The 13,738-nt window shown below is 40.6% G+C and overlaps 2 protein-coding genes across 2 annotated transcripts in view; one reads left to right on the top strand and one right to left on the bottom strand.

Moving 5' to 3' along the window:
- The first annotated feature begins 126 nt into the window (after positions 1-126).
- LOC135902189 (centrosomal AT-AC splicing factor-like) lies at positions 127-11,416 on the top strand. The gene is made up of 9 exons (XM_065432159.1): positions 127-445; positions 518-687; positions 1,597-1,695; positions 1,767-1,833; positions 3,270-3,335; positions 6,460-6,549; positions 8,566-8,737; positions 10,829-10,961; positions 11,276-11,416. Exons 1-9 carry the CDS (start codon positions 173-175, stop codon positions 11,334-11,336), a joined length of 1,131 nt encoding a protein of 376 aa, XP_065288231.1. The 5' UTR covers positions 127-172; the 3' UTR covers positions 11,337-11,416.
- synr (sayonara) overlaps positions 8,842-13,738 on the bottom strand; it is a 40,360-nt gene continuing 35,463 nt past the window's right edge. The window contains exon 14 of the mRNA XM_065432183.1: positions 8,842-9,586. The gene's annotated coding sequence lies outside the window, so the exon portion shown is untranslated. The remainder of the gene's footprint in view (positions 9,587-13,738) is intronic.

Raw genomic sequence — 13,738 nt, 5'->3', positions numbered from 1 at the left:
TTATAACGTTCTTTAAGATATTAACTATTTGAGTTGCTGTTTGAATTGTATTAAATAATTTTTATTACTAGTAGCGTTGGCGAACGTTGGTCACCTTGAGAAGCACGTGATCGCACCAACCGCGTTTGTTTACATTAGAGATCACCATCAGTATGTCGCCTTGCAATGCGTGATGAGAGTGGGAGTTTGTGATATTTTATGTGCTGTCGGTTTCGCTGGCTATGCTCTGCTCTACATGAAGTATATCTTAGCACCCAACCCACCTCTCATGGTCTGTAATTGCCGCGTGCTATCATTCTATGGTGCTATGGCGGCGATAGAATCCTTCATGCAGTATACGCTGTGCGAGCTGTGTAGGGTGAGCCATAACGTTGGGAAAAAGCACGTATATTCGAGGAAACACCAAGAAATCGTCAAAAATGTGTTGGCAAAGTACCTTAAGAAAGTAAGTGGCCAAAGTATAAGGTAGTCTTAATATGCGATTTTTGGTTTCTACTCTAAAATATCATTGTCCTAGGTGAACGAAGCGAAGCAACTCTTGAAGAAACCTGAAGTGCACGATTTGCTTTGGGAAGATGGGGCTAAAGTTTGGTGCTACTTTTGCGCCACGGAGATCGAAAAACACGGGAGGAAAGTTGACGATGCTTTGAGCGTTCGCAGCTACAACTTTCTCTTGCACCTTGCAACGTAAGTACGTCTATCATGCTAATACGCTTTGTGTTTCTTGGGCATTTCGCGTCATCAGTGTTTTTTCACTTGAGTGCTTTTATTTGCGCGCTTGGCCGTGCGAAAATTAACTATTGCTCACTATGACCCAACCCGCCGTGGTGGCGTAGTGGCTTTGTCGTTGCGCTGCTAAGCCCTCGACGTGTGGTCAAATCCCGACCGCGGCGGCCGCATTTCGATGGGAGAGAAATGCAAAAACGCCCATGTACCGTGCATTGGGTGCACGTTAAAGAACCCCAGGTGGTAAAAATTATTCCGGAGCCCCCCCTTCCCTACGGTGGGCCTCGTAAATCATATCGTGGTTGTGGCATGTAAAACCCCAGAATTTAATATCGATGCCTTGCGCCCGTGACCTATGTGCTTCAGAAGTCCGGCGCTTCTTGTCTTAGTTGATGAGTTGAGCGAGTACATTCCTCTTGAAAGTTCACTGTCATAACTTCACCAAAAGTATTGGAAGAAATTCTTCACCCTGAAACCAATATTTCGCGTTTTAAATTTTGCCACAAAACAGCACCTCCTGTATTCTCCCGTCACAAAAGGCAGGTGCGTCAACGCATCGTTTGTGACAGTTTAGTGTTTGCTAACGAGCGTTACAGGACAGCGTACAATTTTGTATTTTGTTGTAGGTATTCCAACTGTGGAATGTGAAGCACAGGATAGTCCATAGGAGAATTGTGTGGTTCAATCAGTTTGTCTTGCTGCATTCTTGAAAGATCTATCATTCTTACCAGACTTCTTTGGCGCTTGCTTCTTAATTTTCTTTGATTAAATTTTTGCAGCATACTTGTCATGCAACAGGAATAAAAGATGACCTTGCCAAAGTTTGTGTTGAATAGCCAGTGTCAAGTTAACCAGAATTTCTCTTTCCAGGCCAGCCCATGAAGCTGCCTGCAAGTCTTTCTTTTGGAAGAATAAAATCAGCAAGACATCCATTAAGCTGTACGTCATCAAGAGTGCCACAGTTTCGAAGTATGTTCTTCTTTGGCTCACATAGAGAAATATGGACAGCGCATTACACAAAAATCCGTGCACTTTTACAGAGCCGAGCCACTTATTAATGCTGCAGAAAAGGCCTACCTTGAGAAAATGGAAAGGCTGGATCAAAAGGTGGGAGCAGTGTTGCACTTGGCATGCCCCTCATTCTAGATTATGCAGCCTGATTATTTAGGTGCACTTGCTAGCTTGACGCCTGTTTCATATATTGTGATTTCGTACTTGCAAATTTGCAGGTGTGGCAAATGTCGTCAGCCCCTTCGAATGGGAAATTTTTTTGTGTTCGGCGTGCTGAACTGCACTGCGAAATTGTACATGCAGTGTGCATGAGGAACCAGTAACAGTACAGATCGCCAGGCATGTTGCTGTGGCCTGCCTGCCCAATTTTTATTTTTTTGTTTAATAGTGTAACAAGTTCAAGTATGAAAACAGTTTCTAATTTGTTTCACTTTGTTTTCGCTGAAGCGGGTCAGCATTGAGAATAATTAAATCTTCCACTGGGTGCTTGCAAATGCTGAAATCACAGCTGCCGTGATCAGTGCGTGTGAAGCGACAGTGCAAAGCTTCATTTACGGAAATCACAGTGTTATAGTATCTCAACATGTGGAACAGGCTTAAAAAGTGTTCTTGGAGCAATAGCTCACTCAGATTTGGCACACTGTGTGTGTTGGCAAGTAACTGCGCAGGGGAAGCTGAGGCATGGAGTGTGACCATTTAGATTTGTTTAAGGGCACTCAGCTTGTAGGTGACACAGTCATTATGAGGCAAATATTCTATATTAACATATATGCGAAAGTAGGGCCTTCATATTGGAATGTGTAATTTACAAAACTTACCTGGTAGGCCTTCTGGCATAGCACAAAACTTGGTTTGTTACCTCTGGCATGCGGCTGTGTGTCTGGAATGGCCTGGCTCCCAGCTGATGTTCAAAATTATGTACCTTTTTCTTCTTTAATTTTAATGCCTCTTAATATTATCATGAGCAAAACTGATTGGCAAAGACGCAGGACACTATATGCTTCCATCATCCCATATTTACAGTCCAATATAGCAATTTAATGCTTATGTAATCAAGAGAAAATATGAGATCGTGTGACTCCTCCTTTGCAGTTGAATTTAAGTATATTTTGTTTTTGTATTATTATTTATCTACACTTTTTCTATGTATGTTGGAGAAAAAAAATAAAACCTGACTGGAAAAACTTGGGCGATGGCACCAAATTGGAAAATTTTCACTTGATCTAGATAATTAATCAGTATGCTTGATATGTTAAAGATGCTATACACCATTCTTTGTAGAGTAAAATGAATTTTGCCCATATCTGAGATTGTTCAACAAAACCACTGCATTTGTCCATCTTGGAATTGTCCTCTTGGCATTTAGTTTGTCAATGATAGTACATTATCATGAAAATGCTGTTAGTAACAGAAAGTTCCCTGATATTAATAGGTGAACAGATTTGTCATGTCCTACAAGCACTCTTTGCAAAATGAAGTAAAATGAGCAGTAACTTGGTCATATCTCATCCTTTTTCTTTTTCTCCCTTTAGAATGTTTCTGCCATCCTCAAAGCCAACAAGCAGAGAGAGGACATTGTGAAGAAAGCACGCCTCGAGGTTCGTTCTGGATGAAATGTATCCACATTGTGTAGCGTTTCTGTATGCGTGTTCTTTGAATTGCCTTTATTGATATGCTCCGAGCTTGGCTTAATAAGCAGAACAAAAGGATGGGAAGAAATAACTATGGTACCGTGTGTACCTGTTATAAGGATTCTTTTCTCACACATCTATTGTGACTCAAAAGTCCTAAACCTTGAAGCAAAATTAGCAGTATCTGCATCTGTATTCTCTTGTGCACATTGAAAAGTAAGAAATTATTATTGCGTTCCTAAATACTAACTTAAAGAAACCATATTGGTATGCCAAAGTAGCTGACAATAGCAGCTGAACATGGGGTTCCCTCTATGTTAATACTGGCCGACAAAGTACAGTCAAGCTGGGTTAGTTTGAAATCCTAGTGAGCGTAAGTTTTTGTTTGAATTATAGGCGACGTGCAAACAAAAGCCTGAGTTAATATCTGTGCAAGACATCTTAAAGAGTTCTTATAAGGAGATATATATCCATATAACTTTCTACCTCCCACCACTTCCCTGCATGCCCTGATTTCATGTATGAACATTATACTTTGCAAAATAGGAGGTAAGAAAAGAGTTCCTTCACATGCACTCGTGAAATATGCCCATCAACATAGGCATGTTATGAACATTCATGCTTTATTGGTGTCCCTTTGTTACCCGCTCTTTGGCCACCACATTGCTGGGCCCCTAGAAGATGAAGAATTGAGTCAAATAAAAGCACAGTTTGAATTAAGTGGCTTTAAAATCCATTAAACATATCGTTATCTAACAGGCCAACCAGAAATGTTAACTTTAAAAAATATTACTAGCACTTGAATTATATTGAGTCAACTGGAAAAAATGGAAAAATCGTTGCACCTAAGACAAACATTATATTGAATGCCACATTTATCACCTTTGGCGATAGAAATTTAGCCGATAGTGCCTGCTGTTCGTGATTATTCCTGTATGGTCCGCCCTTAGCACTGTTTTTATCCTGATCATTGATCAACTGACTAAAATTTATGCTCATGTTCAGTAGGTGTGTGTGAATCGTAATTTTCAAGAACAGCTTTCAAATAGTGCTAGAGATTAATACAAATCGAACGTTGAATACTTTTAAAACAATAAACAGCCATTTTCACCATTAATATTTGTTAAATGATCTTCACATCCCAGTATATTCACAACATTAGCAAGTCTCTGTCATCCCATTGCACATTATGAAGCATTGTTTATTCAAAGCAGGAATAGAACACTAGGACCAAGTAAGCAGTTTATTTACATACTTGGGAATCATTTGTGAGTGCAAATAATAGCAATTCAGGCAGAAAAGTCTGGCTCACTGAGAATGTACCGTGCTCCTCAGCGTAAACTTCTTCTGTTTTATGCCTAATGTGGCCACCAGGATTACATTTGTCACACTTTTGCTCCAATTTTATGGCTGTCATGCACAGCTGGTCATTTGAAGGATTTGAAGACTATTTAACGGCATTTGTATTTATGATAGTGTCTGTACACTTCAAAGACCGAATCGAATAGGGCAATACAAGAGAGTTTTAGATTAGGGAACACAAGTGGCTTGCGTGGGCAATAACTAGGGGCCACGATACTGCGCACGCGCAGTACTGTCGCCTCTAGTTCTTGCGTACCCAAGCCGCTTGCGTCCCCTAATCTAAAACTCTCTCAATGTAACAAACTATTTTCATCTCCTGATCTTAGTAGCATTGAAAACCGTGTATTTTCTTTTGCGATTTTAACAAAGTAGTTTCGTGACACGGTTTCGACTTAACAAAGTTTTTGGTCAACTCAAGCATGGGCTTGGAGCCCATATAGCTAGTTCATCTAGCAAAAACTATAAAACTGTCGGCCGAGGCAAAATTTATTTCATACATCTTTCTGCATGAAATGTTTGAATGGAGAAACCGCTGTCACAGCGCGCATGCTGGTAGGTAGGTACGAGTGTGAGTAAGCAGGAAACACCATTGCACCATTTGTTGCATTGGTAAAAAACTTGCAGAGGCAGCAGAGCGCACAGCATGTCACTCCCAAGGCTCGGAGAAACGCGAGACCTGACGATGCCTTCTGCACAAGAGGGATGGGGAGGGAGTGAACACACGGTAATGCGTTCAAGCATATGGGAGGGGGGGGGGGGCAGGAATGCACACGTTTCCTCTCGGGCATACACTCTCTCCACAGCAAGTGTAAAGACCGAGTAAAAATGGTTATTGCCTTCACATGCATTTTGTTCTTTCCATGCGTCTAGCGTTGGTGGTTGCATAATCTGAAGTTTCCAAGACACGATGTAAAGCGCTTGCTCACATTGTGACTGCGAGTTTGCGGTCATCAAGTGAGATCTGTTAATTTTTGCCGGAGTGCATGTGACACCGATAAAACTATGAACCTTACCTTATGTAGCTGTCTCTTTACTATCATCATCAGTGCTCTGGCTTTCTGGTAAAACTGTGACTTTTCTTTCTTTTTGCCCTGGACGAATACCTGTAAAGTTTTACACTTTTGTTTTTAATTTGCGGGCGCCCACTGCAGGCGCTAAGCGCGGTCAGCCATAGTGTCCAAGATTTATGGCACCATGCGGTGCAGCAGACTCAAGTCTCGGATGCCATGAGCCCCATCGATGCATTGCTCCCGGCATGATATTCACAGCTTGTGCTGGCGCTCATAACTGCACTACTATGGCCCGACCTTCTTGCAATTTGTTTATAAGCGGTTACTAACAAGATACTATCCACCAGCAATGCACTGGGAATTTGTGAAGTTGTTCTTAATGCTGAAACTTTCAAACCTTGAAATAGTGAAAATCATGATTTAACTAAGTTTTCACTGAAGTACAACTTCGTTATATTGAGGTTCGACTGTATTCGAATCGTTATTAGAAAGTTTCAGATACTAGTCTCATCATACCCCAGCAAATCAGTGTACTGAACTTTTCTTTTTAATCTCTTTAGGATCTCTTTAGGAATTCGTTGAACAGTGTAAAACATTCTCTGCAAAATGGCACTAGAGATGCAACTCCCCTGAGTTTGATTATCACTAGAGTGTTCGTATACTTTGTTGAAATGCTTACGCTCTCGATGTGCTGTGAATCCTGAATGTCCAAACAACAGTACTCTTCAGTGATTAGCGAACATGCTGGTCCCCAGCCTGGCTGCAGCAGCTGGTCATCCGTAAATGGGAATTCATCATCGAGTGAACAGGTCAGTCTTGCGACATCATTCTTGCTTTGACACCGCTGGTGCTAGGGCAGGGGCCATATTATTAATGCATCAGACAAAGCATACAGTAGGGTGAGAAGACAAAGCACAAGAAGGCTACAGGCAGGGAGTGGATGCTCCTGTCTGTGTAGTAGCTGCTTCTTCTGGTTGGTCTTGTGCTGCTGTACATTGTGTCTAGTCCATCCCAACTATACTACATTTTATACTTAGCAGGCAATGCTGTGGAGGCTAAGCAAGTACGCACACCATGCATTTCACAGTGCAGTTAATCATTTGCAAAGCTTTCTGCAGAATAACTATTTCATATGATACAAATACAATTTTTAGGCGTAACATTGTCAAATAACGTATTTGTGCACATTTGTGCTTCCAGTATGCAACTTGTACTATGTTTTGGTCAAGAGCGCTAGTGTTATGCTGTGCCTACTGGTCACAGAAACTCTTCACTCCACTTATTTGGCGATAAATATCTTCGGACCTGTGACGTCGTCTGTGTAATAAATCTGATATATTTTGTGACATAAATGTACAACACTTAATGTTGCATCAAAAACATCACGCATATGTCTATATCTTTCTTTCATATGTGACAAACAGTCTTTTGGTTACAAATGCGAGCAGGGAGAGAAGTCTCAATCTTTCATAGCATTAAGACGGCAAGTTGGGCCAGTTAGTTGGGATTCATAGTAAAGTTCGTTACATCGCAACGACGCTGCGCTGTAACGAACCTTGCTATGATGTCATAGCATTGCCTGCTATGTATAAAACAATATAGTGTGCTAATTTTCTGTCGTTTTTGTGTTCCAAGTGCCGCTCCTGTCAGTGTGGTGCCTTCTTGTGCTACTTTACCTTATGTCTAAGACATAACAACTAGCCCAACATTTTTCATTTCTCAGTAAGTCACTTTGAGGGATGCACCCGACCCAACGGCTGTGCGGCTATGACATTCTGCTACTGCGCTCGAGTTTTCCTGTTCAATCGCCGGGTGTAGCAGCCACATTCCAGTTTGGGTAGAAAGCAAATATATTTTAATGCTATAGCTTAAAGGGCCCCATGTCGCAGAAAAACTGGTGTCGGCAGCATTGTCCCTTAGAGAAAAATCATCTTGACCAACGCATCCCGAAGCACGCAGAGACCTTTCGCGTGGTGCATAGGCGTTACTGAACTAACTGAATTTCTCAAAGTAAGATGCGTCAGAAAATTCGTAATGTACGACTTACAACCCACAGATATAATAGCGTCAGATTGTAATTTGAATATACGAAAAAACAATTCTTTTGCGCGGAAACTCGAACACAAACCACTTTTCCAGCTGCCGTTTGAGGTCTGTCTTAGTGGCATTAGACTAGGTATGGATACTAGGAAGGCCTAGCAATGGGTTGTTGTCTTTAACTTAATTAAGTGTGTTAGAGACTGTTAGAGAAGTGTGTACTAATGCATACATGAGTAGTTATGAATATCCTAATTATGAATGAAGTAAATATGCAAAATTGATAGCAAATGGCGCCCGATAACGCTATGGTGCCCACTCTTCAAGGTGGTGATGCTTAAGTATCCTCCAAGTTTTTTTTACCCATGTAACCTCAGCCTACGTAAACCATCACAATTAAACCCTACCAAACCCTAGCTTATGTAAATAATTGCGAGCAGATCCCTGCCATAGTGGCCTGGTACAATTTTCTGCTCAGAGGAAAGCCCGAGAAACAATTATTCTCACTTTATGGATACTGTATTTCCTCAATGTGCACTGCATTCCTTGTAAACAGCATTTCCAAAAAAAAAATAAAAAAATTGTTGTTTATATTTCAGTATGTGCTTGTGATCTCATCACTATATGCGTGTTATCTTTCTTACAGTTAATAATGCAAAACCTGTTAATAATGCAGTGGCAGGTCGTTATAAGCAACGTATGATTATATGTGGCATTACTATATCATCGTATTGTGTTCTGCAAAAGTGCATCTATTGAACATTCTTGCTTTTCCTCTACCTTTAAAGCGACCCCTACCGCAAGTTACGAAGGGGAACATCCACACTGGAGCAAAGCCTCCCTGGCTGTATGAAGACAGTGAGGAGGAAGCTGAAGAGGAGGCAATGGCCAAGCATCCGTGCATTGGAGAGCTTTCCAAGGCGCCCATAGGACCCACAATGGAGGACTTCCAGAAACATTGTATGGAGACACGTCATAATATTTTCATGTTACCCGATGCGGTAGCACAGTGCACAGTGCACAGTGCAGTGCTATGGCTTAGCATTGCTGTCCTTGAGGTTGCGAGTTCGAGCCTGGCTGCGGTGGCCACATTCCAATAGGGGCAGAATGCAAAAACACCTGTGTACTTAGATTTAGGTGCGTGTTAAAGAACCCTAGGTGGTAAAAATTAATCGAGTCTCCCACTACAGCATGCCTCATAATCAGACCATAGTTTTTGGCACGTAAAACACGAGTTAATTTATTTTCATGCTGTCATGTGTAGTATTTACACGTGCATAGAAAATAGTGCGTAGAAGCAGGTGTAAAGTGCATTATACAGGCTGTGCTGACATTTCATTTAGTCGTAGTCGCATATCTTGATGTCAGCCAGTTTGGCTGAGGCGCTGGTTCACAAATTGTCCATTCTTCTCACAGTGGCGGGCTTATGGGCTTATGCCCAATACTCAGAACGTTGATGACATTTTTGCCAGTTTTTGGTATTTCCCAATGCTGGAGAATGCCAAAATGCAGCCAGGTTTAAACAGTAGTTCAATAGCATTTTGCAGTGTTGTATGTCAAACTCCAGATATATGTTGTTGGTGACATGAGCTAGTTATACAGTAGTTGTGATCGTGAAACAGTGGCAAAATGTTTTTAAAAGTAATATGTGTAATTGATTTTAGGGATGTTTGAGCTACATTTATGTGTTCCCAGCAGTCATTGCCATTGGTTGTTGCTTGAAGGCTGTAGTAACTCTAAAGTAATGGTTATAAGTTGGCCAGGATGGAAGCTTGGGTCAGTTGGTGTGACACTGGAAATGGTAAAGCACTGCAAAAGACATGGACAAAGGGAATATGTAAGACTCATACAAGCACTGACCGACGACTTTGATTTGTTCGCTTGCATGTGCGTGGCACATACAGTATTTACTCGTGTAAGGCACACCCTCATATAAGGCCCGCACCCCCACTGAGGAGTGCAAAAATTTTGAGAAAAGTTTTACTAAGCATCATGCACACGCTCGTATGCTGGTTAATTCCTGCAAACCACTACAAAATGGCACAAATCCGTGTCTGGAAAATTGGATGTCTGCTCTATAAATTTTTTATTGATAAACAAGCATTGCTTTCTAAAGGAACCACTTGCTAACACAGTAAGGTTCAAGACTTTTTTTTTTAACAAAAATGGTCCAAACATGCAGCGATATCTGTGATGTCATACAGTTGAACTTCTTATAGCAATATTCAAGTGTCACGAAAATCCCATTGTTATAACCGATAATTGTTATGACCAGGTTGCATGAAAAAAGCAGAGGCATGAAGGTTGGTGTAGCAAAGGAACGTGCAGTCTTTTCCTTCTTTTTCCAAGTTCTTTTTCCTTTTGGAGCACACCCCACAACCAGATCTAATTGTTAAAACAGATAATGCAGCACGGGAGCATTATTTTAAGCGACTTATTTTACTGTAGAGCACATGCAAAAGTTCACAGTGCATCAGCTTATCATTGTTGTGTCCGATATATTGTTGAAACCAGTAATGTTATAAGTTAGTTAATAACAGGTATGAGATATACCACAGTTGCCTGCTACTTCCTCTTATCCACAAGTACAGTATAAGTTTTGTCACATGATTGCAGCATTAAGAGCCCGAACTTATGCATGTGCAACCTATATTGCTTGTAAAGAAAGTAAACAGTCAAATGAAGCGCCATTACCATCTGTATACAATTGAACCTCAATATATCGAACTCGAAGGGGATCGCGAAATAGTTTGATATATCAGCAATTCGATATACAAAATTAAAATTTAGCGCAAACATTTTTAAGGAGATTTTACAGCTGTTGGCTATATACAATAATTTGCTATGTCCAGGTTCGATATATCTGGGTTCGACAGTATCACGCTGTAGTTAAGTTGTACCAACTCGCCCATCACCAGGTTATCCTAGACTTCATTTTTTTTCACATGGCGTGCGAAAAAAATTTCATTGTGCTTGCAGATCTGAAGAGGGCAGCTATGGTATATTTGAGGAGAAATGTCTAAAAGAGTGTTTATATGTGTCTTTCTTTAGTGTTCGTGGAGAAGCGGAAGAAGCTCAACCCAAACCGTGTTGGAGCAAATTTCGACCACTTTTCGGAGACGTCAGAAGAGTGGCTTCCATCATTTGGACGTGTGTGGAACTTTGGTAGAAGGTGGCAGTCGAGGTAAGCTTTGGATTTTTGCCCTGTTTGTAAGTTGTAGTACCTTAATTAAACTTGAGAACATTATGTCCAGCAGGAAAGTGTCCCTTGTTGTCAAAACTGTGAGTAAATGTGCAAGATCATTGAATTGTAGGTATGACAGGTATCTATTTTAACTGTACTGTCAATGCTTGTGACATTGGTTATTCCCCCATCACTGAAACTAAGAAATAGTTGAGAGTTGTGACTTGGAAGTATGATGTCCCTGAACTTCAAGTAATACTGTCGGGCATGGTGCAAAATTTGTGTACTAAATGCTACCTCTAATATTTCTTCAGGAGTCAGTACCGAAAGGAAGAGAAGATTGCAAGAAAGTGGAAGAAGCCAAAGGAAAGTTAAACTTTGCCTGGAGAAAGACTTAATGGGCACAACTCTGTCACTGCTTTATGTAAATAATAAATGATCTATACTTTCTGAAACTTGCAGCAATCTTTTTTCATATGCATGGGGTGGGCTGTCACTGGAGGGCCTAACATAAGAAAATGCAGTTTAACCTCATAATGAAGTCACATTCAACATGAAAATACCTTTGTTATATTGCAATATATATTAATGGTGTGCAAATAGTACTTTTCGAGATCGAATTGCATACCAATTGGGTAGTACCCAGAAGCGATTCCAATTGAATATATCGAATGTTTTTCGAATAGTTTGGAAATAATGTGCAGCTTTCTCATCATTAATATCAGACAAGTTTCACATTCTAGTATCGCAACAATAGAATGCTTTTCTGATTCCAGTGTACATTATAAAGCAAATTTTATTAAAAGAAAATACTAGGAACAATCAAGCAGTATTTTTGTAAACTTGGTGCTCTTAGTTGCCCCACAGTCGTGCATTATCATGTAAAGTTAGGAAGGCAGCCTTGTTTGTGTAACCTTCGTGGCTGTATCATAAATGCGTGTTTTCTATGGCGATGGCAGCGAAAAAAAAAAATCCCCTTTCAGACAGTTGAAAAAAGTCCAGAAGTCTGTGCAACATAACATGCTTTATATTTAGTGTGCTTTATACACTGCAGATAGGATAATACTTGCCATATTTTTATTTCAACTTCATGTTTGAATGTTTATAGTAAACAAAAGTATTCTAAAACTTAAAACTGGTTGAAAGATATTCAGGCTTTTAAATATTGACTATTCCATTTGAGAACCGTCGAACAGGACAAATTCATTTTTTTTTTCATTTATTTACCCTAAAGGCCCAGCTTGGGCATTACATAGGGGGGCAGAACAATTGATATACAATATAAAATGATATACAATATACATTGTAAGTCGACCATCCTTATATGAAGTAGTACATGCTATACAACCTTTACGTCAGTTCTAATTCGACAACATCATATGCCAATAATTATTAAATTATACAAACAATAATATGACATCTGAAGAAAGGCAGGAAGAAATGTTAATGTTATTAATTCACGAATGTGTCATTAAGTGCTTGTTTGAATATAATATGGTCAGTTATTTCAGCTATATTACTTGGGAGATGATTCCATTCCGAAATGGCTAAGTGCAGACACGAAAACTGCAATAGGTTAGTACGTGCAAATGGTTGTTCGACCTTAAATTCGTGATCAATTCGTGAGAATTTTCTTTTGGCTGGTAAGATGTGTGCCTGAGAGAATATATTTGGGTTATGAAAAAGCTGGTGGAAGAATGTTAGCCGAGATATCTTTCTTCTAGTCTGCAATGGGATGAGTCCTAGGTCATGTTTTATTTTGGTGATACTTGAATGTTGTGAATAGTTACCTGTAATAAATCGCGCTGCCTTGTTCTGAAAAGATTCTAATTTGTTAATAAGATGCGTTTGGTGCGGGTTCCATATAAATGAGGCATACTCAATCTTTGAACGAAGTACGGTGGTATATGCAAGAAGTTTAGTATCACTATTAGCCTGACGAAGCATTCGACGAATGAAGCCAAGAGATTAAGTGAGATTTTTTTTTTTGTCAATTCAATTCCTTATTCTAATGTTTCAAATCTTTGCATACCCCTGATATTTATTATGAGCATATACTGTTAAACCTCAATTTAACGAAGTACCGTATTTACTTGATTCTAAGCACCCCCTTTTTTTCACGATCGCAATGCCCAAAGTGAGGGGGGGTGCTTAGATTCAAGAAATCTAGAATGACCCCCCCCCCCTCCCTCTTTTCGCTGCGACATCACGACGACACGGGTGCGAGAAATAACATTTTATTTTGCAAGCATTCAAAAGAAAAATCGGTGCACACAGTGAACCCACCGCTTGTGTCGGATGCTCAGTTACTATCACTGCCACTCGAGTTCGTCGCACCGCTTGAACCGCCACTCTCGGTATCCCACAGCAGGTCGTCTTCCGTTTCGTCAAAGTGGTTTGTGATCGAGCAGTTCTTGAATGATTTGGCCACAACGTCCACTTGGACCCGCTTCCAAGCGTCCGAAATCCTCTTTGCAATGGTTGATGGGGACGCTTTCTGTAGCTTTTGCCATACATCCGTATACAGTCAGGCTGTACGGCGTACTCGCGCCGCGGACGCCGTGCCACCTCGGGACTCCGACAGCTCCGGCTCGATGACAGAGTGAGCAAGCGCCCTGCGGCCTTGGCCACGCGCACGTCCTAACAAATAGGTGGGGTGCTTAGATTCGCATGCAAACTTTTTTCCCCAATTCTTTCGCGAAAATAGAGGGGGGTGCTTAGAATCACGAAAATACGGTAGGTAAAATTGGCAATTTGCTTCGTTATATGGAAATTTT

This window comes from Dermacentor albipictus, chromosome 4 (assembly GCF_038994185.2).
Source record: "Dermacentor albipictus isolate Rhodes 1998 colony chromosome 4, USDA_Dalb.pri_finalv2, whole genome shotgun sequence".
In the NCBI taxonomy this organism is placed as follows: Eukaryota; Metazoa; Arthropoda; class Arachnida; order Ixodida; family Ixodidae; genus Dermacentor; species Dermacentor albipictus.
The sequence above is the reverse complement of the archived record's forward strand: the minus strand, read 5'-3'. Positions and strand labels throughout refer to the sequence as shown.